The 24,661-nt window shown below is 53.2% G+C and overlaps 1 protein-coding gene across 13 annotated transcripts in view; it reads left to right on the top strand.

Moving 5' to 3' along the window:
* Positions 1 to 1,746: 1,746 nt before the first annotated feature.
* The window catches only part of TSPOAP1 (TSPO associated protein 1), a 66,199-nt gene continuing 43,284 nt past the window's right edge, over positions 1,747 to 24,661 (top strand). For 5 of the 13 annotated variants that reach the window (XM_061470603.1, XM_061470609.1, XM_061470604.1 and 2 more), the window contains exons 1-5: positions 1,749 to 2,488; positions 16,014 to 16,121; positions 17,796 to 17,924; positions 19,645 to 19,821; positions 23,030 to 23,308. In XM_061470603.1, the coding sequence (XP_061326587.1) occupies positions 2,195 to 2,488; positions 16,014 to 16,121; positions 17,796 to 17,924; positions 19,645 to 19,821; positions 23,030 to 23,308 (987 nt within the window). In that variant the 5' untranslated portion in view covers positions 1,749 to 2,194. Of the gene's footprint in view, positions 2,489 to 16,013; positions 16,122 to 17,795; positions 17,925 to 19,644; positions 19,822 to 23,029; positions 23,309 to 24,661 lie in introns of all 13 variants that reach the window. The other 8 variants (XM_061470602.1, XM_061470608.1, XM_061470606.1 and 5 more) reach the window with 3 other exon arrangements.

Genomic DNA, 24,661 nt, shown 5'->3' with positions numbered 1-24,661 from the left:
CACACTGCTTGCAACCGTGCGATCTTATCAGCAGCGCATTTCCCTTCCTACTGCTGGCTCTCGCCTCCTGCTAATTAAACCCACTTGTTCTGTCTTGTCAGCGAGTGAGCAGCACCTGGGCCTGGTTCCACACTGTGCAGCACCCGGAGATCCTGCCTGGTGTCTCCTGGGGGGGATGGCAGGACAGTCATGGGCAGGGACTGGGGGGAACCCAGCAGCAGGAGGTGGTGGGTCTTATCCTGAGCTGGTTCTGGAGGGGAAGAGGAAGCTGGTGTTTTGAAGGTACACAGGTACCATAAAACACAGGTAGGTGGGATCAGTTTTCTGGAATATTCCCTTCGGTTTGTTGGCTGCATTCACTGCTCATCACCAGCTTGGGGTTTCCCCCCAGCTCTTAAAAATGGATGGCTCAGAGAGGTGGGATTTGGGTGGGGTGGCAGACTCCTGCATGCTGTGAGATGGGAAACAGACCCGGTGATACCCCTCTCAGCACAGGATTCCATCTAAGTGGGTCACCTACACCTTTTGCAGCAGCCGTGAGAAATAACTGTCTCAGTGGTGATTTGCCTGTGCTGTCTCTAACACACAACACATAGCCAGTGGCATCCATTTCAAGAGCTGACACATCTGCACAGTACACATCTGGATATGCTGACGATGCTCTTGGAGGTGCTCACAAAGTGGTGTCTGATGGGGGCATGGAAGGTCCCCTGCACAGCACCCCCGTAGAGCAGGAGGCCCAGAGCAGGCTCTCCTGGTGCACGAGCCATGAACACAAAGGGAGCAACATGCTGTGAAATGCCAAATGCACCCCCAGCGGTGGGGAGGCACCGGCAGTGGGGCTGGAGGTTGCTGTCACATCTAGGACGTGGGGGAGGCAGAAAATGCCCCTCTGCTAGCAGTGGTGTGAGGTGTGTGCCCCTTGTGGTTTTGGGATCATCAAACCTTGCTTGGGTTAAGCTTTGAACAGGGCTGGGGACCAGGGGCAGGTGGATGTCCCCTAGGGTGGCCTGGTGGCTTTTGCTTGAGTATTGCTGAACACCGTGGCCTGATGAATGAGGTGATCTTCATCAAAGACACAATGAGGCAGGGGGAGAGCGCACATGACTGCTTGCTCTGTGCACCACTTGGAGGTGGCAGTGCCCTGTTTTCCTATAGCCTTATGCTGTCAGCTCTTGTCTCTCTGGATCATACCGACTCCTTGTTCCCCTCTACCCTCTGCCTCGTGTCCACCACAGCCGCTGCAGGCCGAGCCCTGCCTGTGGGCTCAGCAGCACGTTGTTTCTAGCATGCTGTGTTGTGGGAGGCTGAGTTTTGGGTCCCTCGGAGGGAAAGTGTGGGAGCTGAGCATCCTTGGGGCAGAGACGAACAGCCCCGGGGCAGAGCCGAGCATCCCGGAACAGAGCCGATTACACCCAGGCAGAGCCAAGCATCCCCTGGGGCAGAGGAGAGCATCCCCTGGGGCAGAGGAGAGCATCCCCTGGGGCAGAGGAGAGCATCACCTGGGGCAGAGGAGAGCATCCCCTGGGGCAAAGCCGAACATCCTCAGGCAGAGCCGAGCACCCGTGGGGCCGGTCCTGTCCCGAGGCTTCCTCTGCCCTGGGGTGCGGGACACCGAGGACCCCGGGGTGCTCCCCACCTCCCCCCGCCGCAGCCAGCGGGCAGCGGGCCCCGTTCCCCCACCGTTGCCATGGAAACCGGCAGAGCTGCCGCTATTGGAGGCCGGGGGCGCGGTGATGTCTCCCCCCCCCGCCCGGTACCGGGCCCAGTTTAATATTGATGAGTCGGCGGCGTCTGCGCCGGGGGCTGCCCGAGGCTACGGTGAGGGGCCGGCAGCTCCCCCGGCCCCTCCGCTACGTCATCCCGGTCCGGCGGGAGGCGGGAATGGGGCCGGGGGCGGCGGGGGGCTGAGGGCAGCGGGCAGCAGCCTTTGTACGGTGTACGGGGCGGGGAGGGGGCTGCGATCCGAGCCGGTGGAACCAGCGGGGATGGAGCCTCCCCCGGCGCAGGGATGCTGCTGCTGCTGCTGCTGCTGCCGCCGCCGCTGCCGCCGCCTCCGTCCTCGCAGGGAGGGAGTGCGGCCCGGGCTGCTCCCGCCGCCGCTGCTTTGATGCCTTCGCGTTTTTCGTGCCGGCTCCCGCAGCCACGGGGAGCTCCCGCCGCGACCGAGTGAGCCCAGAGCCCTGTCCCTGCCATGCAGGACCCGGAGCTCGGGGAGCCCAGCGCTGACCCTGCCCCGGGCGATGCCGTCCCCGCCGGCCCGGACCCGGGCACGAGTGAAAGCGTGAGGGGGGACAGCGACAGGGCGAGCTGCCGGCTGTCCCCGGAGCCGGAGGGGCCCGCAGAACCCCGGCCCCAGAAGGAGTCCCCAGAGACCCTCCGCAGCCCCCCGCCGGACCCGCAGCGAGTTCGTTCCCCACCGGAGCTCGTTAGGCCGCTGAGGGCGATGGACGGGCTCGGAGGTGACCGGACAGACAGACACCCCCAGGTAAGGTGGCTCCGGGGGGCTGCTGGCAGGCGGGGTGCGGGTGGGAGCGTTTGAGGGTGAGAGGCGTCGAGGCATCGGGGGGATGTAACCTCGGTACGAGATGGGCATGGGAACGGCTGGGGCTGAGCCACCCCCAGCACCTTCCCCGTGGGGAGCTGCCAGAGCTTCTGCCACGAGAGGAAAGGAGCTGCCGCCTCTGCTGCCCTTCCGCGGGGGTCTCCAGCTGCCTCCACCCGGCTGGAGCTGGAGTTGGTCCAGGTCACGCCGGAGCTCTGACAGGGCAGAGCCCACCTGCTACAGACAGCCCTTGCACCAGCACCGAGCCCTCCCTGCGGTGTCTCCTCACTTCGGCAGCATCAATGGCTCTGCAAGGACGATTCACTGCCACCTCCTTCCAGAGCATCCCATACTCGCTCAGGGTAGCCCAGGAGGGCTTGGGGCATCTCCACTGCGGGGGGACCTGTCCATGCAGACAGCACCGGGGTACCTCGAGGTAATGCAATGCTTGGCCCCTTGCAGCACCTCTCTTAAAACAGCACAAAAGGCTCTTTCAGAGTTTCACCTCTTTGACCCAAGCCACAAAAGTTCATCAGCTCGCCCTGTTTAGGACAGCCTGCCCTCCTTTCCCACGGGTAAAATCAGCCATCTTCCTGGGATCCCCTGGAGCAGCTCCTTTTAAGGGACAGCTCTCGGCTTGTTGTTACTGAGCATGGGGGAGAAGAGCTGAGCAGAGCTGATCCGGGTTTCAGAGGAAGTTTGTGAGCCAAGCCTGTGGTGTGCTGCTGAGCCTGGCTGGAGGGCAAGCTGGACCTTCCCACAGGAGAAACAGCACTGCTGGAAACCCACCCAGTGAAAATGATTCCACTCCAGCACAGTTTCTCATAGGGCTTTTTTGAGGGGCTGCTCATCGTGATGCTCAGGGAAAGGCTCCACAGAACCACACAGTCCTCAGTCTGCCCCTGACCACAGCCTCTGGACATTCCAGAAACACCCCAGTCAAAAAATGGGGCAGCAGAATGGGAAGGATTTCTTGTCCCAATCCTCTTTTCTCTCCATCCTGAGAGTCAAATCAGTTGTGTCAAACACTGTCTTCTTTCTGTTCCTGAGAGCCAGCTGACAGGGGATGGGTAGGACTGTGCCTTGTTGGGGAAGCCTACGTGGGAAGGCTGGGAATGGCTGGGAACAGGTGGCTGGTTCAAAGGGGTGTCTGTGGGTGCTGCTGTGGGGTGGGGGCCATGCAACAGCTCTATCTGATCTCACATGGGTGGTGGAGTGTGTGAGGATCCCACTTGGTTTCCACGTTGGTGACTGCTGAGCACCTGCCATCCACTTTGCCTTGGTCCTTAGACTGCTTTGTGTGTTTCCCCATGATCCTGGAGGGTCCTGGCTTGATGGGTGACTAATATTTCCCTTCCCACTCCCATGGGGTTTTGGCAGCAGCATGGGGAGAGTATCACAGTACCAGTCCACCAGGGTAGCACCAAGGTAGTACTTGATGGTACTGATGGTGTATCAAGAGCAGCGATGCTGTCAGAGCGATGGTGCTGTGGTACCTGGTGGTATTCTGATGTATTGTGGTAGTGACACAGTAGTACCGTGATATTACTGTGGTAGTGCTGGTGGTACCATGGCAGTGCCATCCTTAGGACTGATGTTGATCCCCAGAAAGGGTAACTTGTCTTTTCCTGGAAAAGAAAAAGAAATTCCCAGCATCGTCTCCTGAAATCAAGTGGCTTTAGTGATGTGAAAGGCCCAGGAGGGACCACAGTGCTGCTGGCCCCAGCAGGACAAGTGTTGCTGAGCTGTGGAAGCCACATCCTTGAAGCCACATCCTCAAACCCACTTCATGTGAAGCAAGGTGCTGTGTCACAGCTGGGGACAAGGGGATGTTGACACAGCTCTCCTCCAAAAACACATCTCTTCCTGGCCAGCCTGGAACACGCAGGCACTGGGTGTCCTGCTGCTGGAGCTGGGATTCCTTTAGGACATTTGTCCTTGAGGTACCTTATGCAAACAGGACAGCTGTCTCCAGGGTGTAATCTCCTAGCTCAGGGAAGAGCCTCCTGAGGGCTCGTTGCTGACAGAATTGATTAAAGATGTTGATTTTATGATGAAGCTCTTGCTGCGTGTCCCAGCCTATGCCGCTATCACTCTGCCATTCCCTCAGGGACAGTCCATAGGCAGAAATTCAGACTATCCATAGGTCAGGTTAATCTCTGCTTTCTTGCTCAGGTCCTTCCTGAGTGCACAGGGTTGAGAGCTGTTGTCCCTCTCCCATTTGGAACTGGCAAGGGGAACTCTGGAGTCTGAGAGATGGGCTGGGCGAGCCTCCCATTCTACCCCTGTCCCGAGCTGGGCTGGCTCCAGAGCTGGAGCAGGTTGCCCAGGGCCTGACCAGGCAGGTGTGGGAATACCTCTAAGGGCTGGGATCCCTCCACTCTCTAACCCTGTCCTGAGGCTGCAGTGCTCTTGTGGAGAGGGATGTTTGCCTTAGTTTTGGTGGGAATTTCCCTTGCTGCAACTTGTGCCCATGTCTTCCAATCCATTTGTTGTGTGCCCCTGTATCCTGCAATTCACTGCAGAGCTCCTCTGCAGAGTCATGTGTCCCACTATGCTGCCACTGAATGATGCTACCTGGTGGCTTGCTGTCATAGATGTATTCTTGGTCCTGGGCTCTTGAAATTGCTCTGGTCTTGCTTTCCAAATTCGCTATGTGGACACAGCAGGTAAGAAATTACTTCCCTGCTGAGAATCTCCAGGTACTGCAGCCGTAGGATCCCAGTCAGAATAATGAATATCAAAGAAGAAAAATGTCTGTGTAGAAAGAATGGGGTTAAAGTGGCACAGATACAGTGTGGCTGGAAGCTGGAAAGTTCCTGTAATGCTGTCAGACAGATTTTAGAGCACCTCCCACAAGAGCTCCGTTGTCTGCATCTCTTATGGAATGCTGCTCCAGTGGGATCTGCTTTGGCCCTGGAAACACAGGATGGTTTGGGAGCAGGTTGCTGAAGTGAAAGGTCTCTTCTGGCACCCTAAATTGGAGGAGGGAGAGGAGCAAGGTCATTCACTTTCTGCATATTCCCTGCATCCTTCCCTTCCAGGATTACTCTTCCCCCCAGCCTGCCAGCTGCACTTCCAGAAAGGACTGACCACATCCCTGTTCTGGTGCTCCATGAACCACATAAGCAAGGAGCACTTCTGGGTGCTAAAAGCTGGCTATCATGACTACTTCTCAATCTCAAGAGGTTGATTTGGATCTGAATTTCTTAAAAGCCAAGCCTCAGCTTCCCTTGAGGTCATACGGAGCTGAGAATATTCAATAAATCCATAAAACCCAACTAAAAATGCTTAAACCAATGCTTAGACCAGTCAGTAGGAATTTAAATATCCACAAAAGAACCTGTTGCTCCCAGTGGGGCTTAATAACACAAAATAAAGATACAGTAATGTCCTGGTTTAAGCTCAGTCACACAGCTCTCTCTCTCACTTCCCCCCCCTTCCTCCTCTCCCTGCTCCCAGAGGGATGGGGATGAGAATGGAAAGAATGTGACTCCCACGGGTTGAGATAAGAGCAGTCCAGTAACTAAGGTATAACACAAACCACTGCTGCTACCACCAATAATAACAATGATAAGGGAAATAACAAGGGAAGAGAATACAACCGCTCACCACCTGCCGACTGATACCCAGCACGACCGAGCAGTGATCCCACCCTTCCGGGTAACTGCCCCCAGTTTATATAGTGGGCATGATGTGCTGTGGTATGGAATACCTCTTTGCCTAGTTTGGGTCAGGTGTCCTGCCTCTGCTTCCTCCCGGCTTCCCCTCCTCCCTGGCAGAGCATGAGACTCAGAAAGTCCTTGGTCGGGGTAAACATTACTGAGCAGTAACTAAACCCATCGGTGTTATCAGCGCTGTTCCCAGGCCGAAAGTCAAAACCACAGCACTGCACCAACTACTAAGAAGGAGAAAACTGGCTGCTACTGCTGAACCCAAGACAAGTAAGAATTATAAAATGCTGGTAAAGATCCCCCATGTCAAGTGTTCAGGCCAAGCTGCACTTAATAAGCTCAGTGCCTTTTGCAGGAACTCGTGGTCTTTCCAGAGCTCCAATTTGTCCATTGGCAAAGATGAAAAACTATTAATTTAATGTCTGAGGTAGAGCTGTGCCCTTGACTAGAAAGTGTAGGTCAGCAGACTAAAAGATAACAGTAGGGCAAGAAGGTCTTCCTGGGCAATGAAGCCAGTTCTTGCTGTTACAGACACCCTGTCCTGCAATCCCAATTAGGAAAAGATCGTCCTTCATCTTGCTCAAAATCTGAGTAAATTATTTTTTCTTGTCTTGGCAATGCTCAGCCTCATGCAAATGACCTAGTGCTGTTTTCTGCAAGCACTGTGACTGCACAGCCAAGCACAGAGAGCTCCTGCCGTGGAGAGCCAGGGGGACTTTGTTTGTAGGAATCAATGGAAGAAAAGGCAAAGTGATACTGTCTGAAGGGAAAGGTAATTCTCATTTTAACTGTCTTTCTGAGAAAGCTTGTACTCTCTGTACAAAGACAGGTCCAAATGGATTGGCCAGGTCACTTGGTGGGACATGGAGGATGAGCCATTGCCTCCTCACTCTGTCCTTGGCTCCTCTGGACTGGTGATGACTAACTGTTATTGGGACAGGGTTGCCACACCACGTTGGTTTTGGCCATTGTGGCACTGTGACCTTTCGCCTCAGCATCTTTCTCATTTCACCCTCTGTAAATTTTTGGTGAGGGGTCTTGCCAATATCTTTGCTTCCTTGTTTTGGGTGTCCTGTTGCTGTAGCCTTCCTTCCTGCTGGAATAACATGAGGAAAATGTCATGTGCAGTACTGGCAGCCTCGTTGTCCTCCTCCTGCTGTGGGTGCAGGCTTTCTGTATCCCAGCCATCTGCTTAAGCAGTTTTGGGAAAATACCTTTCTGGGCATCAATTACTAACTCTTCCACTGCTCTTGCCACTCAATGGAAAACAGCCTGGAGAAGAGAAGGCCCCAGGAAACCTTAGAGCAGCTTCCAGTGCTTAGAAAGGCCGATGAGAAACCTGGAGAGGAGCTTTGGACAAGGGCCTGTTGGGACAGGACAGGGGGAATGGCTTTAACCTGCCTGAGGGGAGACTGAGATGAGCTCTCAGGCTGAAGCTCTTCCCTGTGAGGGTGCTGAGGCACTGGCACAGGGTGCCCAGAGAAGCTGTGGCTGCCCCATCCCTGGCAGTGTTCAAGGCCAGGTTGGACACAGGGGCTTGGAGCAAGCTGCTCCAGTGGAAGGTGTCCCTGCCCGTGGCAGGGGTTGGAGCTGGAGGAGCTTTAAGGTCCCTTCCAACACAAACCATTCCATGGTTCTATAATTTCCATACTGACAGCACTTCCGGCCCTTGTGAGAGGTTCAAGGGCTTAGTTTTGACTCTCTCTCTTTTAGCTAATTGTTAAAGCCATTGGAGATTTGGAGCTTCTCAGTCCAGGACAAAATCTGTAATTGCCACAAATGAGTTCTTTCTTCATTGAGAGGGGCAAGGGATGCTGTTCCTGGCATGCCTGAGCCTGGGCATCTAGAATAGTTTTTAAGCCAATGTGACCGAGCAGAAAGGATACTCTTGGCCCCTGGGAAACTGCAAGTGATTTTGCAAACAAGAAGAGGTGGGGGAGAGCAAAGCAGATATCTGGGCAAAAACTGAACTGTGCACACAAAATCTGTCACTCCAGCTCCTTGACGTATCTTCCAAGGTGGAGAAGTACATGTGCCTCTTCAAAGCTGCACACAGGAGGTAATCCAGTCTCTCCACTCAATAAAGCAAATTTATGAGACTACAAATATTGTTGCTGGGGCTCTGGGGAGGGAAGGAGACCCGGTATTAACTTCTCAAGCCATGATCCTGTTAGAGAGCCCTGGCACCTCTGTATGGGGAGCGGATTTACTGAACCACAGCTCAGTGGCTTTCCAGGGTGAAGCCCTCACACAGCTCAGGGACAGCTGCTTGGTTCCCAAGTGCATTCATCAGTAGCACAGTCTCAGGCTTTTCTAAGGAGTGTTTCTTTGGATTAGAGTTTCTGTTACAAGAAAGATGAGATATCAGAGAACAATCTCCCCAGCTCCAGCCATCAAAATACCAAACCTGGGAAGAGCTGAATTTTATCATTCTTCCCCAGTTTGGGTTGTTACTCTTCTTTCTTATGCAAGCTCATAAAATAGAATTATCTGTTGCGGCATCTGAAAAGAGTCCAGATGCTCCCCAAAGACCTTGGGGTTGACTGGGCCTGAGCCTGCAGTGCTGGGAGCTGCAGGCTAACCTTTGCTCAGAGCTAAACAACAAAAAGCCCTTAAAATGTCTATAGAAGGCAATACTCCTGTTTTAGCTGACATGATTGGCAGTGTGCATGAGTACACAAGGAGCAGAGGTTGCGAAGTCTCTGGTTTTGCGCTGAAGATGTTAACACATTTACTTCCCGCTTCTTCCATGTATTGGTTTTTTCTAGTGGAAATTCTGTTGCTTGAGCCCACTTCTCTGCAGGTTCAGTGACTTCCTCAGCAGCACCTAAAAAAATCTGCTATGGCTGTCCTGGCACCTGAATTTTACAACCAAACTATGTTTTTTGATATACAGGCTGGCTTTCATGCACTTCCATGCAACGAAACAGAGACACTGTTCATGTTCCCTGACCATGGTGGGGATGGAGTACAGTCCTGCTTTACCGAAGGGGAGCTAGGCCAAATCTTTCTGAAAGCTGATAAGAGACAGGAGAGAAGCTTGTACACCAGTGTTAAGGTGGTAGTTGACAGAACAGGCTTTGTACGTGTTTCTTGTCCTATGAAATGCAGACATCTTTCTCACAGGGTGTTAGGTGGGAAAAGACCCGACAAGGTGCCCAGGGTTCACAGAGCAACCCAGGGGCAGGAAGGTGATGCTGTTGTCAGACTCCAGGAGCTTGCTTTGCATAACCCCATGCTGCAGGTTATCTGGTAACCAAGGATGGATCCTATCCCAGCAGCTGGCAGCAGCAGTGTCTGACTGCACACATCCTGGGGTGGCAAAACCATTTGTGTTTAACGTGGAGTGAGGTTGGGTCACAGCTGGGGAAAGCCTGTGTGGGCCACATGCACTTTGTCATGCTTCTGCTTTAGGCAGGAAATAGGCAGCTGGAAGGAGTGTGGGTTACAGGTCTCTGCACCACACTGCAAAGCTGGGCTAGGAGCAAGCCAAGGACTGATGATACCAGCAGTTGTTCAGCCAGATGAGCACTTGTACCCTGAGCAGCACTCTGTTAGAGTCCCCATCAGGTCCATCCCTGTGAGCACCCCTTGCTGTGAGTCTCTGTGCTGGGCACTGCTCCCTGGGGAAGGAAAGGGTTTCTCCAAATCCCCTGTCCCTCTCCACTGACTGCCCTGTTCTGTGTCTGATTGTGAAAGATGAGGAAACGTGTGCGCAGTACATCAGGAACGGTTCAGAGCTGCTTCTCCAGCAGCTGTGTGGTATTGCAGTGTCATTTTCTCTCTTCTGCTTGCAAAACCCCTAGATCTGCTGTAAAGGTGAGAAATAATACCATGTTACATGCTGGACCCGGCTGCAGCCTTGCATTTTGGAGACCTGATGCTCTGCCTCTGCTTGAAAGTTTATTTTCCACTCACATTACTCCTTGTCTCAGTTTTGCAGGAGCATTCATTCCTCTCTGGTTAGGAGGCTGGAGAAGCTGAGCTCATTGAAAGATAGCTGAGCCAGGGCAATCAGGGCTGCTGAGCTGATTTTTCTCCTCCTGAAGTAGCTGGGCTTGTTTTCCTGGGATTGATGATGGTGTTTCCATAAGGAGGTTTAAAGATAGAGAGGACCTGAATTTGTGAGACTCCAGTTTTAGCTGCAGATCTCATTTTAGATACACTGTGAGGAACACATGAAGAGCTGTCAGTGGTCAGAAAGCATGCAGGAGAGGAAGCCTGGGGAAAGTGTAAGAGAGAGCAAATACATAGTGAATGTTTCTCTGAATATTCTCTTAGTATCTTGCAATTTGTGGAGCCGGCATACCCCATGCTGGAGGCTGTATCTTTGAAGTTAATGGCCTCGGATGGATGTTTTCTTCCATGAATTTGTTTCATTGGGTGATAAAAATCAGACAAATGAGGAAATCACATAAATAAGGGCAAGTAGTAGACTGGAAGAGGGACAGGCAGCGGGAGAAAATGCTGACTCATGGAAATGGGAGTTTGCAGCTCACGGGGTGAGGAGCTGGTGGGGAAGTACCATGAAGTCAACGGAAGAACAGAGAAGTGCCTGCAGTCAGGAACCTGGTGCAAAAAGAAGGAAGCAGAACTGTGGGACACAGCCAGCCTATCGAAGGAGTGGCAGAATAACCCCAACGGCATCCCAGGCATGCCTCGTACTTCTTCCATATCTTTAACAGAAATATCCCTTGTACCTCTGCAGGGATGGTGCTTGCCGCGGTGTGAGGCACACTCGCTGGGCCAGCAGTGGCTGGATTTGCTCTTGCTCACTGACCGAACAGGAGGTGATGCTATTTTTGTCTTGCTTTTGACATGCACTGCATGAAGAGCACTGCAGAAGAGCAGCCTACGAAAAATGAGTTTGTTCTGTGAGGGAGCTGATTCCCTTGAAACCTGATGGAAGAGAAGAAAATTGATTGGCAGTGACAGGTTTCATTTTCAGGTGTCGAGGATGGAGATGCTAAGGAAACTAATTACCAAAGTCAGCTGGAACGAGCAGCTAAAGGGCTTTGACATGGTGGAGGCTTGGTGACAATCATTTCAAATGAAGGAGAAGTGGTGGGTCTAATAGATCCAAGATAGCAGGAGAGCTGGTGTAGTTTCACCTAGGAAATAGGTCTGCAAGGTGTCTGCAAAGGGAGGAGGGTGGTTTTGAGACTGCTTTTGCTAAGCAAACACAGCAGCTGGACCTGTATCTGCTGCAGACAGTGGACTCCCTGCAGGGACACGTTGACATTTTGTACATCCTGTATGTTTGTACATTTTGTATATCCTATACATCCTGAAACTCTGGATGTTTTAAAATCACGCATGAGACCACCTGTTTCCAAGGCCACCAGAGACCTCGTGCTCATGGGGCCACCAGGTAAACCCCTCCTCCCTGCCTGGCTCTCCACAGGGATTTTGGAGCCAGGCTGGCTCAGACTTTGGCGTGTTCCCCAGGGCTGGCGTGGGGGAAAGCCCTCTCTGCCAGCCCGCGCCAGGCCATGCTGCGAGGCACCGGCAGCCGCATTGCAGTGCAGCGCTGCAGGCAGCGGCTGTCCTTGCCAACGTTTGATTTACTGTCCCTCAAATGGCTTCCTGCAAGTTTTCCACAGGACCTGAAAGGCTGTGCTGGATGCTGGGTGCTCCAGGGGGATTTTGGCTGTGTGACCCATTTAGCAGCCTGGCTGGGCACCTCTCCCTGCAAGAGCTGCCGCAGCTCTGGTGCTTTGTGAAATGTTGAGGTGAGAAAGCAGCAGCTTTCTTGCAGCTGCCACGCTGAGGCTTTTCTTTGTTTGCTCCTTCTCAGTGCATCCTGAAGATACTGTATTTTGGGCTCTACCTGCCAAAAGAGGCGACTGATGATGACGATTTCCCTTTAGTAGGATGCTTCTCAGCCATATGCCTACTGCACAGGGGAGGTGCTGTCTGCTTCCTCAGCACCCTGCTGCTCTTCTGCCTTGCTCTGGTTTTAGATCATTTCCCACCATCAGCAGAGAACATGTCACTTGGGTTAACTCAGTGGCCAAGGATGCTCCTGCTCTGGAAGACGTGGCTGCCTGGAGACCCTTAGTGTCAGCTCAGCCTTAACTCCTGCTGTCTCCAGCTCAGTGAAAGCCTCCCTGACTGAGGGATGCTGTTGGATTTCAGCTCCTGATGGCACTTCTGCGTGCCTCCATCTTTGGGGGAAGCCTCTTTGCCTCTTCTCCCTAATGATTTCCTCCAGCTCCTTTCAAAAAGCACCATTTGTGGGGGCACCGAGTGTGGCCTGCAGCCAGGCTGCACCATGCAGTGGGAACCTTAAGGAACAGCAGAGTGGTCAATAAATTAAAAGCTATTTCATTATAGGAAATGAATGTTTAATGAGTGTGGGATGACATCCAGATAGTCTGTCAGTTCCGGGCTCTATGTGGCCATGGAGGACAGTTCAGCCCATGCAGCTGGTGCTGGTGAGAAGGTTTGGCAAAGTTTCCCTGGGTGGTGAGGTCCCAGTGTGGGACAGACATCCTGGCTCAGCAGGGATCTCCTGCCTCCATGTCTTCTTGCTGCAGACGTCCCTTGTGCCTCTCCAGGCAAAGTCCCAAGGAGCTGTGGCCAACAGTGGGATGTGCTGCCAGCAGGGAGGCTTGGTTACATGCCTGGTCCCAGCCTGGAGCACACAGCCACACTCTCCTGCTCCACGGCACTTCACCCAGGCATCCTGCAACCCCCAGGGGACTGGAAAGGAGATCCCAGTCTTTGCTACATCATGAGCTCCGAGTCCTGGCACAAAACCTGGGCTGAACTGGCTGCGAGTGGCCTGCTGGGGTTGGGGTGAGAGCTTGTGAGTCTTTGCATCCTGCCTGATGATGATGTTGTTTTATAGCTACAGAAATGGTGTTTCAAATGCAGAAATTTGAATGTAGGTCCCCAAAAGATCCCCCTGCCATGCTGGAAGTGCCAATTGACCCCTTCAGAAACATGAAGCTGAGGATGTCAGAGTCCTGCCTGCCTGACGTCCTGCCTGCCTGATGTGGAGAGGCAGGAGCACATCACCTCCTCTGTAAAAGCTCTCGAGCTCCTACCCCAAGCACAGAAGTTACTTGCTAAGTTTGCTCGGCCTGTCTCAGTGCAAGGAACCACGGACAGGAAACTTGAGGCCTCTCAGCAGCATCAAGGGGATGGAAATAATGCATCTTGACTTCATTCCAGGGGCTGCCTGCTTGGCTCTGGGAGTGGCAGTGAAACAGCCTAAGGTGCTGCCACACACAGCACAGGAGATGCTGGAAGGACCCCCTCCTCATATACCCACCCTGCCCTATCCCCCCATCACCCCCCCATATACCCACCCTGCTCTGTCCCCCCATCAGCACCCACAGCATCCCTTGCATAGGTGCCCAGCCCGAAGAAGCACTTGGCTGTTCCTGGAGCTGCCAATGGGGGAAATACTCTCTGGGACACTGCACTGTTCCTGCAGGGATGGGACCAATGCTGCAGGATCTCATACTGGGTCTCTGAGCACTGCACCAGGGAGGGTGTGTGGCTCCCAAGGGAGCATTTGGATGCCTGCAGGTTGTTGAGTTTGGGGAGTTCTTTGGTTCCTGTGTCTGCCCTAACCACCCTCGGGAGCAGCCCTGAGTCATTGGAGAGCACCCAGCTGCTGGGGTGCTGTGGCCGCAACTGTGCCTGCGTGCCCGAGGCAGGGAAAAAGAGAATAGAGGGAAAATAATGTTGATTTCCCACAAGTGGAAAGCAGCATGATCTCTTTCCATGGGGCTTGTCACTCCAGTTTTCTCAAACCCTGGGATTTCTGCAGGATGGACACCTAGAAACCACTTGCCAAAGGCCTAACAGCTCATGGCACCTAATATCCCCTCCCGGTGTTTTAGAGGGCTGGTGGGACCTGGGACACCATGTGAGGCTGGTGGGCAGGGCTGGGTGTTAGCTTCTGAGGGGTTTCTTCTGTTTTCAGCCTCCTTCAGTTGTGTTTTCCCTCCCTGCTTTGCCAAGGTTTTTCCATAAAGGTGTGAGAGGTTGGGAGAGGCATGGCATGGTCATGGCAGCCATGCTTGGGGGATTCAATGGGGTGGACTTTGTAGCATTGGTCTCCTGCCCTATTTCCCCAATGGACATGGTTTAGAAGCCAAAATACAGTATTGTTCAAAAGTGTAGCGAGTTTCAGCTAGGCTCAGACCTCCTAGAGCTTAGCAGCACCCAAGTGCTGTGAACTGCCTGTCCAGCTTCCTGCTATCGAGAAACTTGGGCAGCATTTCTTCAGTAGCTGAGGGGTCTTTCTCTCATAGCCTTGACTTGCATACTGCAGGAGCAGAGCTGGGCACCGGGAAGGTCATGGCTGTTTGGCTACACCAGCAAAGACTTGTTGAGCACTGGGAACATCTGCCTGGGTCTCCCTGGGATGAGCAGCTTGTGCTGCCACATGGCAGCTGTGAAGCAATAGCTTGGCTACAAGCTTTGCTAAGGCACAAAAATACTTTCTGGGAGCCTGCTTCAGCAGTGAGCCTGTGGCGAGCTGCTCTGAGCAGGAAGCAGTAACCACAAGACTATATACAAGAGAGCTCTCAACAGAGCTGCTGCTGCTTTTGATGTGACAAAATTAAGATGGTGTTTTGCAAAATCTGGTGTGTTGCCTTCTTCCCAAGCAGAGAAGACACAGACATAGAGAGGGCAGAGCCTAGGGCCAGACTCCTAGGCTAAACCTGGGTTGTGGCATGGGAAAGCAGGCAAGGTGCTCTCATCACCTCCAAAAGCTGAGCAGTGCTGCAGGCTGCTGAGTCCCTGAGCCATGGAGAGCAGCACATGAGTCTGGAGTGTCACGGCTTGTGTTCTGCCTGCCTGGCTCTTGCTAGTTCTGCTAGTGTTTAACTGGAGCTAGTTTAGATCATAGAATGAGAGCCTGGTTTCGGTTGGAAGGGACACTAAAATTCATCCAGTTCCAACCCCCTGCCATGGGCAGGGACACCTTCCACTGGAGCAGCTTGCTCCAAGCCCCTGTGTCCAACCTGGCCTTGAACACTGCCAGGGATGGGGCAGCCACAGCTTCTCTGGGCACCCTGTGCCAGCGCCTCAGCACCCTCACAGGGAAGAGCTTCTGCCTAAGAGGTCATCTCAGTCTCCCCTCTGCCAGGTTAAAGCCATTCCCCTTGGCCTGTCCCTACAGGCCCTTGTCAAAAGGGGAAAAGGGGGTCCCTAGAGTTGGATCAGGACTCCGGGGGGGGTGGGGTGTCTCCCCAGAGTGCAGCAGAGGGGGAGAATCCCCTCTCTGAGCTGCTGCTCACGCTCTGGAGGTGCAAACCAGCACACGCAGTCAGTGCACGGGGAGCTTCTTGCCAACCAGCCCTAAGTGCTTCTCTTCAGGGCTGCTCCATCCAGTATCCCCCAGCCTGTGTTTGTGCTTGGGACTGGCCCCACCCAGAAGTAGGACCTTGCACTTGACCTTGTTGAACTTCATGAGGTTCACATGGTCCCACCTCTCCAGCCTGTTAAATAGGCACAAGTGGCTGAGGATGACCTGAGGGCTTGGGCTTTTTCCTCAGGTGCAAGCTGAAAGCATCTTAAATGCTATGGAGATGGTAACTGTCACCCACAAGTGATGTAGCCCAGCCCTAAAGGCCTTTAGAGCTCCAAAGTACATGCAGCCCCTTGTTCCCTCCTGAAATCAGCCTCCACGTCCTACCCTACCCCTTCGCTGCATGCACCCCGACCTTGCCAGCTTCCCCCCACAGCCTGGCTGGGCTTGCTGCCAAGGGTGGGTGTCCCTGTCCCCCTTGTCCGGGGCCTTGCCTTGCATCTCCCACACTGTTTTGCAGAGCGGAGCTGACTATGGTTTCCTCGTGAGCCAGAACACGCAGCTGCTGAGCGCGCTGGAGGACCTGCGGCACCGCTGCTCCAGCCTGGCCGAGGAGAACAGCTTGCTGGTGAGCAGAGGATGCAGCCCCAGGCCCTGGGCCGGCTGCCGGCACGAGATGCTCCATGGGGAGGGAGTCCTGGCTGGGGCGAGCTGTTGTGTGCTGCCAGCTCCGAGAGATGCCGGCACATGGGATGGGCTGGGCAGGGCCAGAGGGAAAGGGGGCCTGGGTGCTTTGGTTCCCCTGGGAACCTTCACATTGCACCCGTCACTGGCTCAAGCAGGACCTCTTCCTTGTGGCACAGAGCGGAGCTGCTCTTTCCCATCTGTGGCCGGTGCTACATGCTGTTGTAAACTACCAGAGGCTTTAAGGCTACCAGAGGCTTTAAGACAGCCGCCTGTGAGAGCAGGCAGAGAGCAAGGCAGTGAGCTGATGGCAGGGCAGGGGGAAGTGTCTGCTGTTTCCTCTTTATTTAGAAAAGCAGAAACACTGATTCACTCAGCCTCAGCTTTGGGTGACAGTGCAGCACTGCCCTCTGCTCCCACAGGAGCTCAGCACCCAGCTCCTGCCCTGCTGCATACAAAGCCAAGGCTGCCATGGTGTGGGCCACCTGTTCTGCCCCGCTGCCCCCTCCCTGGTGGGCAGCTAGAACTCTCAGGACAAACAAAAAGGGGACATTCCTGTCTTGCATCCTTCCTGCAGAGCATCAACCCCTTGTGCAGCCCCATGGTGTGGGGATGCAGCCACCCCGGATCCCTGAAAATTTGATTGCTCAACATTTCAGATTTATATCACCAAATTCAACATGTGTATTTTAGATAATTTTCTTGCACCAAAAGCATAAATCCAGTCTGACCTACCTGCTGCAGGTTACCCTTATCACTTATCAGGATCTGAGAAAAGCAGTATCGTGTAAGCTCTCATCACAACTTGCTCTCAAAAATCAGCCTCAGTCTTCCAGCTGAAGGAAAGCGGTGAAAGCAGCAAGCGCCCGTAAGTGGGATGTCACAGGAGTAGGGAGAAAAGTCCTTGGAAAGCTTGGCTGACCTGACATTTTTACTGATGTGAAAAGACATCACAACACATGTGGGTATGACCTTGAGCGAACGAGCCATCAGCAAGCAGTAGCTTATTGAAACAGACACATAACAAATAAAAGGGGATTAAGAGCAAGCGGAATCAATAAGAAGAAAAAGGAAATTTTCTTTGCAAACATCAGGAAGTCCTAAGCTGCTTCCTCCCATTCCCCCACTCATGCTTTGGTGTCATGAGAGAAAGGATGATGGCCAAGCTTGCAGTGGTTGTGCAGCACAAATATTGAGTGATGTGTTGAGTCCTGTAACTCCAGAGAAATGAACTAGGATGATTTTGGAAGAGAAAGCCCAAAGGTTGGCTGGTCAGAATAGACAGATGCTGAGTCCCAGACAGCAAAGGCAGAGCCTACAACAAGCATGTTATGGATGGATAAGGGACCAAGCGGGATGGAGTGGGGTGGGGTGAGAGACATCTCACAGGGATTAAGAGGTCACATTAATAAAAATACCAGGAAAACCAGAGGTTTCAGTGACTGGGGAGACAACAATAGGAGAGGTTGGTGTTTAACGGTTGGGATAGTTACAGGAGAACAGGCCAAGCCCTGGCTGGGAAAAGCTTGTGGGCCCAGAGCAGGTTAGGCAGGGCCAAGGACCTTGACTTCCCCTTACAGCTGGGGCTTCACCTCAAACCTCTCCTTCTGCTCTCTAGCGCAGGAGCTGCTTCCCCCAGACAGAGGAGAAGGTGAAGCACCTGAAAAGGAAGAACGCGGAGCTGGCGGTGATTGCCAAGCGCCTGGAGGAGAGAGCCCGCAAACTCCAGGAGGCAAACCTCAAAGTGGTGAGCGCAGAGGCTTGCTGCTACTGGGAAGCTAAGCTAGGAAAGCACCTTATCACGGGACTTGCCACTGTTGAGCTAGGAAGGCCTTGTCTGTTCCCTTCCCTTAAACCTGCAGCAAACATGCTTTGCACATTAGCAGGGCAAGAATCACAAACCCCAGCCATCGACAGATGCTTCTGGTCCTGCTTGAGGAGCTGGCTTTGAGCAATTTCCTCCTTCTTGGTTTCTGGCTGTAAAAGTGCTGACCTTCCCCTAAGGTGTTAGTTTAAGGTAATCAGCTCAGCTTTCCTTAGGCAAGTTGTGAAAATAATTCATCTGACTTTACCAAAAATGAAACAGGCAGTGCTTGAATAAGGAGTGTAGTAAAGCAAAACAGGAAGGGGTGAGAGACTCTGCTCTGCGCCATCCATACCTTGCCTGCATTGCTGTGCAAGCTGCATTGGTTTTTCTCTCTCCAACCCAAGAGCAGCTTGTTATCTGACACCATGCAGAAGTGGTGGGAGATGGCTGCAGCATGTGGGATCTTGGGCACAAGAACTTGCATGGACTCACTAAAGATGGATTGTTGCAGAGTAAGGTGTAGTAAGCTGGAAACAGTGACTGTGGTGGAGCATTTAAGCCCCTTAGGGTAGAAAGGAGGAAGTGAAAGCTTTGCTGAAGACAAGGTAGGCGATTTTCCTAGCACTGCCTGCCCTCTCTGTCCCCAGGCACCATGCTGCCCATCTATCATGGGGTTTTCGTACTTGCAGGGCAGCAGTTGCTGCCAGATGGACTTGTCAGATACTACGTTAAGAGAAATCATCTGCTATACATCCAACAGCTATGCAGACCTCCAGCAGCCATACAAATACTGGTTTATTTTTTCCCTGAGTGAAGCTTTGGGGTGGTGATGGTCTGAGCCCTGGGGGAACCAACTGGCTGGGCTCCTGTGCTGGCCCAGGTCTCCCAAGAACAGAAAGCACTTGGATGGATGAGGCTCGTGGAGGGTAGGCTAGAGGCAGGACAAGGCAGCTCCATGCCCAGAGAGACTGTGGCCAGGCAGCCCCAAAGCCTGTGCCCAGCCTGCTGCCTGTCCCTGTCTGTCCTGCTGCCCCCTGAAGCCCACTGCCATCCTTCCTCTTCCCTCCCTCGCAGGGAGCATGTGACTCTCAACTCCTTCTCTTGCTGAACATCTCCCAGTCCTCCCCAGACTCTGCTGGTCCTTGCTGGACTCTCTCTTGCCTCTGCTTTTGCCTGTGTCTTCCACCCATTCATGCTGAACCCCTCTTTCCCGCTGTCTAGAAAACCACAGAAGCTCCTTTTTTCTTCCTGGTTTGACCACCTCCATCCTTGCTCCCATGCTCATCTTTCCTTGCATCCTCCCCTCCTCCTCTGCTGCCTCCTCCTGTCTTTACTCCTTCATCTCATTTTTGTCTCCTCACACCACCCACTGTTGCCCTGCCTGTAGCCCCCCCATTCTGACTATACCCATTGGCCTCATCTGCTGAGCACCTTTTCCTTTCCACCTCTTCTCTGACCCACTTCTCTGCCTAGCCCTTCCTCTTGCCTCCCACTTTTCCACAGGTCTCCTCTGCTCCTCTCTCTGCTTGTCTGCCCTTTGGGGCTAGGCTGAGTTTCTTGGCAGTTTCGTCTCCCTGCCTGATGGCTGTTGAGGTGACGGTGTGGTGGTTAATGAGCATCAATTCATGTGGCTTTCTCCCTTCTGCTCTCTCCGGTGCAGGTAACTGCTCCAGTGCCTCTGAAGGGCTCCAGCCTGGAGCTGTGCAAAAAAGCATTTGCCCGCCAGCGTGCCAAGGACCTGACAGAGCAGGCCAGTGCTCTCCTGGCAAAAGACAAGCAGATTGACGCTCTGCAGCAGGAGTGCCGGGAGCTGCAGGCTAAACTCTTCGCAGGGAAGGTGAGACACTTTCTGGGGCATCACTCAGTGGCTGGGGACAAGCAGCGCAACAACAGTGATAGGAACCAGGCTCCAGGGAGTGGTGTGAGGGTAATTAGTACCAAGTGCAGACTGAAACCAGAGATACGTGAGTTGGATGGGGCACATTGTGTGAGTGTGCGGCAAAGACAGTGCCCAGACCCCTCCAGAACAGAGTGCCGGGGGACACCCCAGTTGTCCCTCTAAGAATTCATGGGTCTGAGCTGCCATTTTCAGCAGTGATTAAATCTCTTCCCCTGGAAAACCCCAAGAAGTCACAGATGCAGGATGGCTTTTCACACTGCAGAGCTTCAAGCAAGATGCAAACCCAGGACCTCCTTTTAAAGTCTGTCTTTGGAAAGTAACCCAGCACATTCTCAAGCACCAGTCTAAATCCTGTGTCTTAACCTGCAGCTTTCTGAGAGCTCACAGCCATCACGAGGCTGGTGATAACTTGGTGCATCCTTGTATGACTGTGACCAAGGGTGCAAATCATTATACAGGGGTGGGTTCCTGCATCCGAGCTGGTAACCCACATTCCCCTCAGCACCAGCACAAGACTAGCTGATATAAATGGTGAGATAAAAGGGATAATTAAGCTCATCCCAAGACAGATGTCTGAAACTGGTCAGACATGCCACTCCCTCAAAGCACTTCTTCTCTGCAATGACTCTGAAAGGAGCCTCTACAGACATCTGAAGCTAAGTGAAACAATTCCCACTCAAAGTAACTAAAGTAACCTGTTTTGGGTATATCAGGCACATCTTTTGCTCAGGAGCTGGAAGTTTTCAGTTGAGATCAGTTAAACTCTCAGAAGCAGCTCAGTAACACTGGGGCTGACACTGGTTTCCCTCTGTTTTGCTAATGCAGATGTAGTCAAATGCAATCCTACATTCCTGCACCCAGGTGAGCTGAATGCTTACATTTCTACCTCCCCATCTTACATGATCTTTAGGTGGCAAATACTTCCTCGCAGAAAGCAGCTTTACTTTTGCCCCTGAGCTCCCCATATGTTCATTTTAACTGTGGGTTTAAAGGTAGATTCTCAGTCTTTCCCTAACCTAGATCTAGTCAGGACAAGAATGACTGGGTGTTGTTCGCTGTTTGTACGGAGCTGACACTGATCATTTCTGGCATTAAATCACAGGAGAAAGTTATCCAGGTCTGACCATGCTCTATGGTGTCAGCAAGAAGAAATTTCCTTCCTGTTCCTTTGATTTCTCATTGCAGACCACCCCCTCCCCCATACACACCTCCCCCCGAGGGAGAGCTTTCCAAAGCACTCTGATTTTCATAGCGGAGCTTGCTGGGCAGTCTGAATCTGCCAGGGACAGGTGACAAATTGTAGAGGAATGTGACAAAAGCAGGTGAGCAAGATTCATTACCAGCCAAGGAAATACACCTGGGGGCAATCCTCAGGGTTGAGGAATTTAGCCACTGCCTTCCTGGGGCCTGGGTGACCACCCTGGCTCACAAGGTGAGATAGTCTACTTGTGTAGCTGCCAAGGCAGAAACTGGAAGCATGACTGGGGAATTTGCAGAGAAGAGAGCAGGAAGAGCAGATTGTTCTGTCTGATCTGTTTTTTTTTTCCCAGTTTTCTCTCAAGCAACTGCTCATTAAATTTTAATTTCCAGCTAGTTAAAATTCAAAATTCCCCTAATCTCTCTGCAGCGTGCAAAAGGCATTATGCCACTGAAGGGGGTTATATGCAGAGATATGTGCACACTCAGAGCTTGCAACCAAATCAGTTTGAATCTAGGATATTTAAATCAGCACAGATTTCTCAGTAGCTATGAAATGAATCTACTCCTTTCCAGTGGCAGGTCAGACACTCTGCATTGGCCTTGTTTTGCAAAGTCAGGGCTCTTAGGATAGGGTAAAATGATTTCCTGAGATCACAGTCTCATGATGGGCTTCCAACTAAACCCCAGCTTCCCTAAAACCAGGCTGCAATTTCTTGCAGCGTGGACTCTTGGAAGCGAGGGATTGCAGGGAACAGCAAGGCAGCTGCAGGGGATGTGTATATAGAAACTGTGAGCACAGGACTGAGCCTTTTTTCTACTCTCTTGTTCCCCCAGGCTTCTGAGGCTGTCTGTTGGGAATAGCTGCCTTTTCTGGTGGGGGAAGGGAGATTTTATACAGAGCCACAGCAAATTTTGTTTTAAAGAGCTACTACACTGGTAGTCTCAATGCAGGTTTGGCACATTGGAGGCCCAGATGCTCACTTCTTGAATCTGTAGTCAGTTCCCATTAATGCTGCCTCAGTTTCCCCCTTGTAGCATGAGAGCAACCATGGTTTTCTACACAAATTGTATTTATAAAGCACACATTATTTTTAGGGTGAATAAGAAGTGAACAGGGAAGCAGATTAAATTTGTCCTGGATACCAACTATGCATTGAATTCACTGGCTTAGGAGCTTTCCAGGGGAATGAGCAATGTCTCCTCCAGCAGCATATTTGTAAAGACAGGTTTTCACAATCCGCTTTTGTACGTCTGTATGGACATGCAGGTACGTGTTTCTTCAGCTTCCTGCAATTTGAAAACCTTTGAAGAATTAAACAGTTCTTCAAATTAAAAGCTGGTGACATATTCTTACTGGTTTTGTGGGAGTAAGATTGCACTGGTTTCCTTCAAAAGCTGCTGGTTTGGGGTCCAGAGTGGATGGGAGTGACCCCTTGTGCTAGGCACCCATTCCCACAGGCTGTCTCTGAAGAGGTTAGGAATCAGGAATGTTTGAAAAGCAAACGTTATCCTGAGTGACAACTGAACAAATCCCAGATGTTCTTCATTCTTTCCAGCATTCAAAGCCTCAACCACCGTTAGGGCTGCAGAGAATGCTAGCGCCCACATCAAGGCAGTAAAACAGTTAAGGCTCGGGTTAGGCTGGGAAATGAACTTACATTATCCCGGCACGCTCTCTGCCGGCAAGCCCCAAGAAAGCACACATTTAGAAAAGCCTTTTTGCTTTGTGCAGCTATAGCTACAGAAGCACCACAGTTTGGAGGAATAATGTGCTTTTGAGGCTTTGAAGACCCAGGAAACAGAAATCTTTACATACCACTTTACCTGGTTTTCACCAGTCTCTCCTCAGAAAGGCTTTTGGGGTATGCATGTGAATTCTCCCCCCTGACCCATTCCACCTTCTAGAGCTGTCAGCAACACGATGTCATGTTTGCATTTCTGGCAGGATGACCCTCACTGTCTGAATGTCACTGAGTTTGACCGGCTGCTGCGGGAGTCCCAGAGGGAGGTGTTGCGGCTGCAGAGACAGATCGCGCTGAAGAACTTCAAGGAGTGTCTGCGTTCTTCTCAAGCCAGTTCAGCTGGTGTTTTGCCGAGTGCTGACACACGCTTGGGACTGCCCGTACCAATGCTAAATACCTGCAACAAAGGTTCACCTCTACCCAAGGAGGCCCGCCTGGGAGACCCAGCACTAAAAGGGGGAGCATCCAGGGAGGTGAGACAAGTGGGTCAGCAATCTAAGTTTTTGCTATTTAATTACTTAGTTACTATTACTACCTAGAGTACGTGAGCGCTGTGGTTTCCACCACTGTGAATTAGATTAGATATCTGGAAGTTCTTCTCTGTGAGGGTGCTGAGGCACTGTCACAGGGTGCCCAGAGAAGCTGTGGCTGCCCCATCCCTGGCAGTGTCCAAGGATGGGGCTTGGAACAAGCTGCTCTAGTGGAAGGTGTCCCTGCCCACGCAAGGGGTTGGCACTGAATGAGCTTTAAGGTCCCTTTCAACACAAACCAGCCTGGGATTCTATGAATAGGTGCTGTGCTGGTTTCTAAACTTCTAGGGCCAGGTCTCATACTTCGAGTGGGACACAGATGCCACTGGCAGCCCACTCATACAGTGACACCGAGCCATGCCAGGGCTCAGTCCTCCTCACCGTCCCTAACTTGAGGCTTTGTGCTGTTTTCCAGGGGAACAGGGCAACACCGCTATTTGCCTGCATTGGCTGAACACATGCATCCTGGCTGTTTGCTGAGGTTTGGACGTTGGCCCCCAGTGGGCACCCATGGCCACGGTGCCAGGGATTCCTGCTGCTCTGTGTGCCCCAGCCCGCGGCAGGCACGGCCCCACCGTCGTCCTCCGCTTCTCCCGGCGGGTTAGCACCAACCGAGGCGAATCCCCGAGGCGGGCCAGGCCTCTGGCCAGGCCGCGCTGCAGAGCAGAGCCGCGGCGCTCCCGGCCCCGGTGTCTGGGCCCAGCCGCCCCTCCGCAGTGCAATGGTACCGCCCGGCAAATCCGGCCGTCAGCGGGCACCGCCTTCCCGCCGCGGGCCGGGCAGTCGGCAGGTGAGGCCGGGTGCTCCTCGCCCGGACGGGTCGGGACAGGACGGGAGCAGGGACAGAGATGGCCGCGGCCTCCGCTACGGCCGAGCCAAGCCGGGCGGGTTGAGGTACTCCTGAGAGCGGCTTTGTCGCGGCGGGGCGGGGCCGGGCCGCTCTCTGCCTGACGAGACAGGCCCGCCGGGGCCTCCGCTGCTGGCGGGGTCGGGCAGCGGGGCTGGTCCTCGGCTCTCGGGGCGGGATCCTCCATGAGGAGAGGGCCGGGGTCGGCCGCCGGGTTCTGCCCTCCTCGGGGGCCGAGGTCTGGGCCGGTCCCGGTGGGCGCCTCGGCAAGAGCACTCCGCTAGCGGGGTGCGGGATCGGCGGAGGCCTTAGGCGCTGCGGCGGGCCGGGCTGCCCGGCGGGCGGTACGTGAGGCCGGGCCTCGGTGCACCCGCTTCCGTACAGCTCCGGCAGTCCCTGGATTCCTGAGCCGGGGTGGGGCGTCCGCTGGCTCCCGATAACGTTTGTCTGGTGTCGGT

The sequence above is a fragment of the Pezoporus flaviventris genome, unplaced genomic scaffold (genome assembly GCF_033815535.1).
Source record: "Pezoporus flaviventris isolate CSIRO_AGI_PZ_B2104156 unplaced genomic scaffold, CSIRO_AGI_Pfla_v1 ptg000063l, whole genome shotgun sequence".
NCBI lineage: Eukaryota > Metazoa > Chordata > Aves > Psittaciformes > Psittacidae > Pezoporus > Pezoporus flaviventris.
Note: the sequence above shows the minus strand (reverse complement) of the source record. Positions and strands in the feature narration are given on the sequence as shown.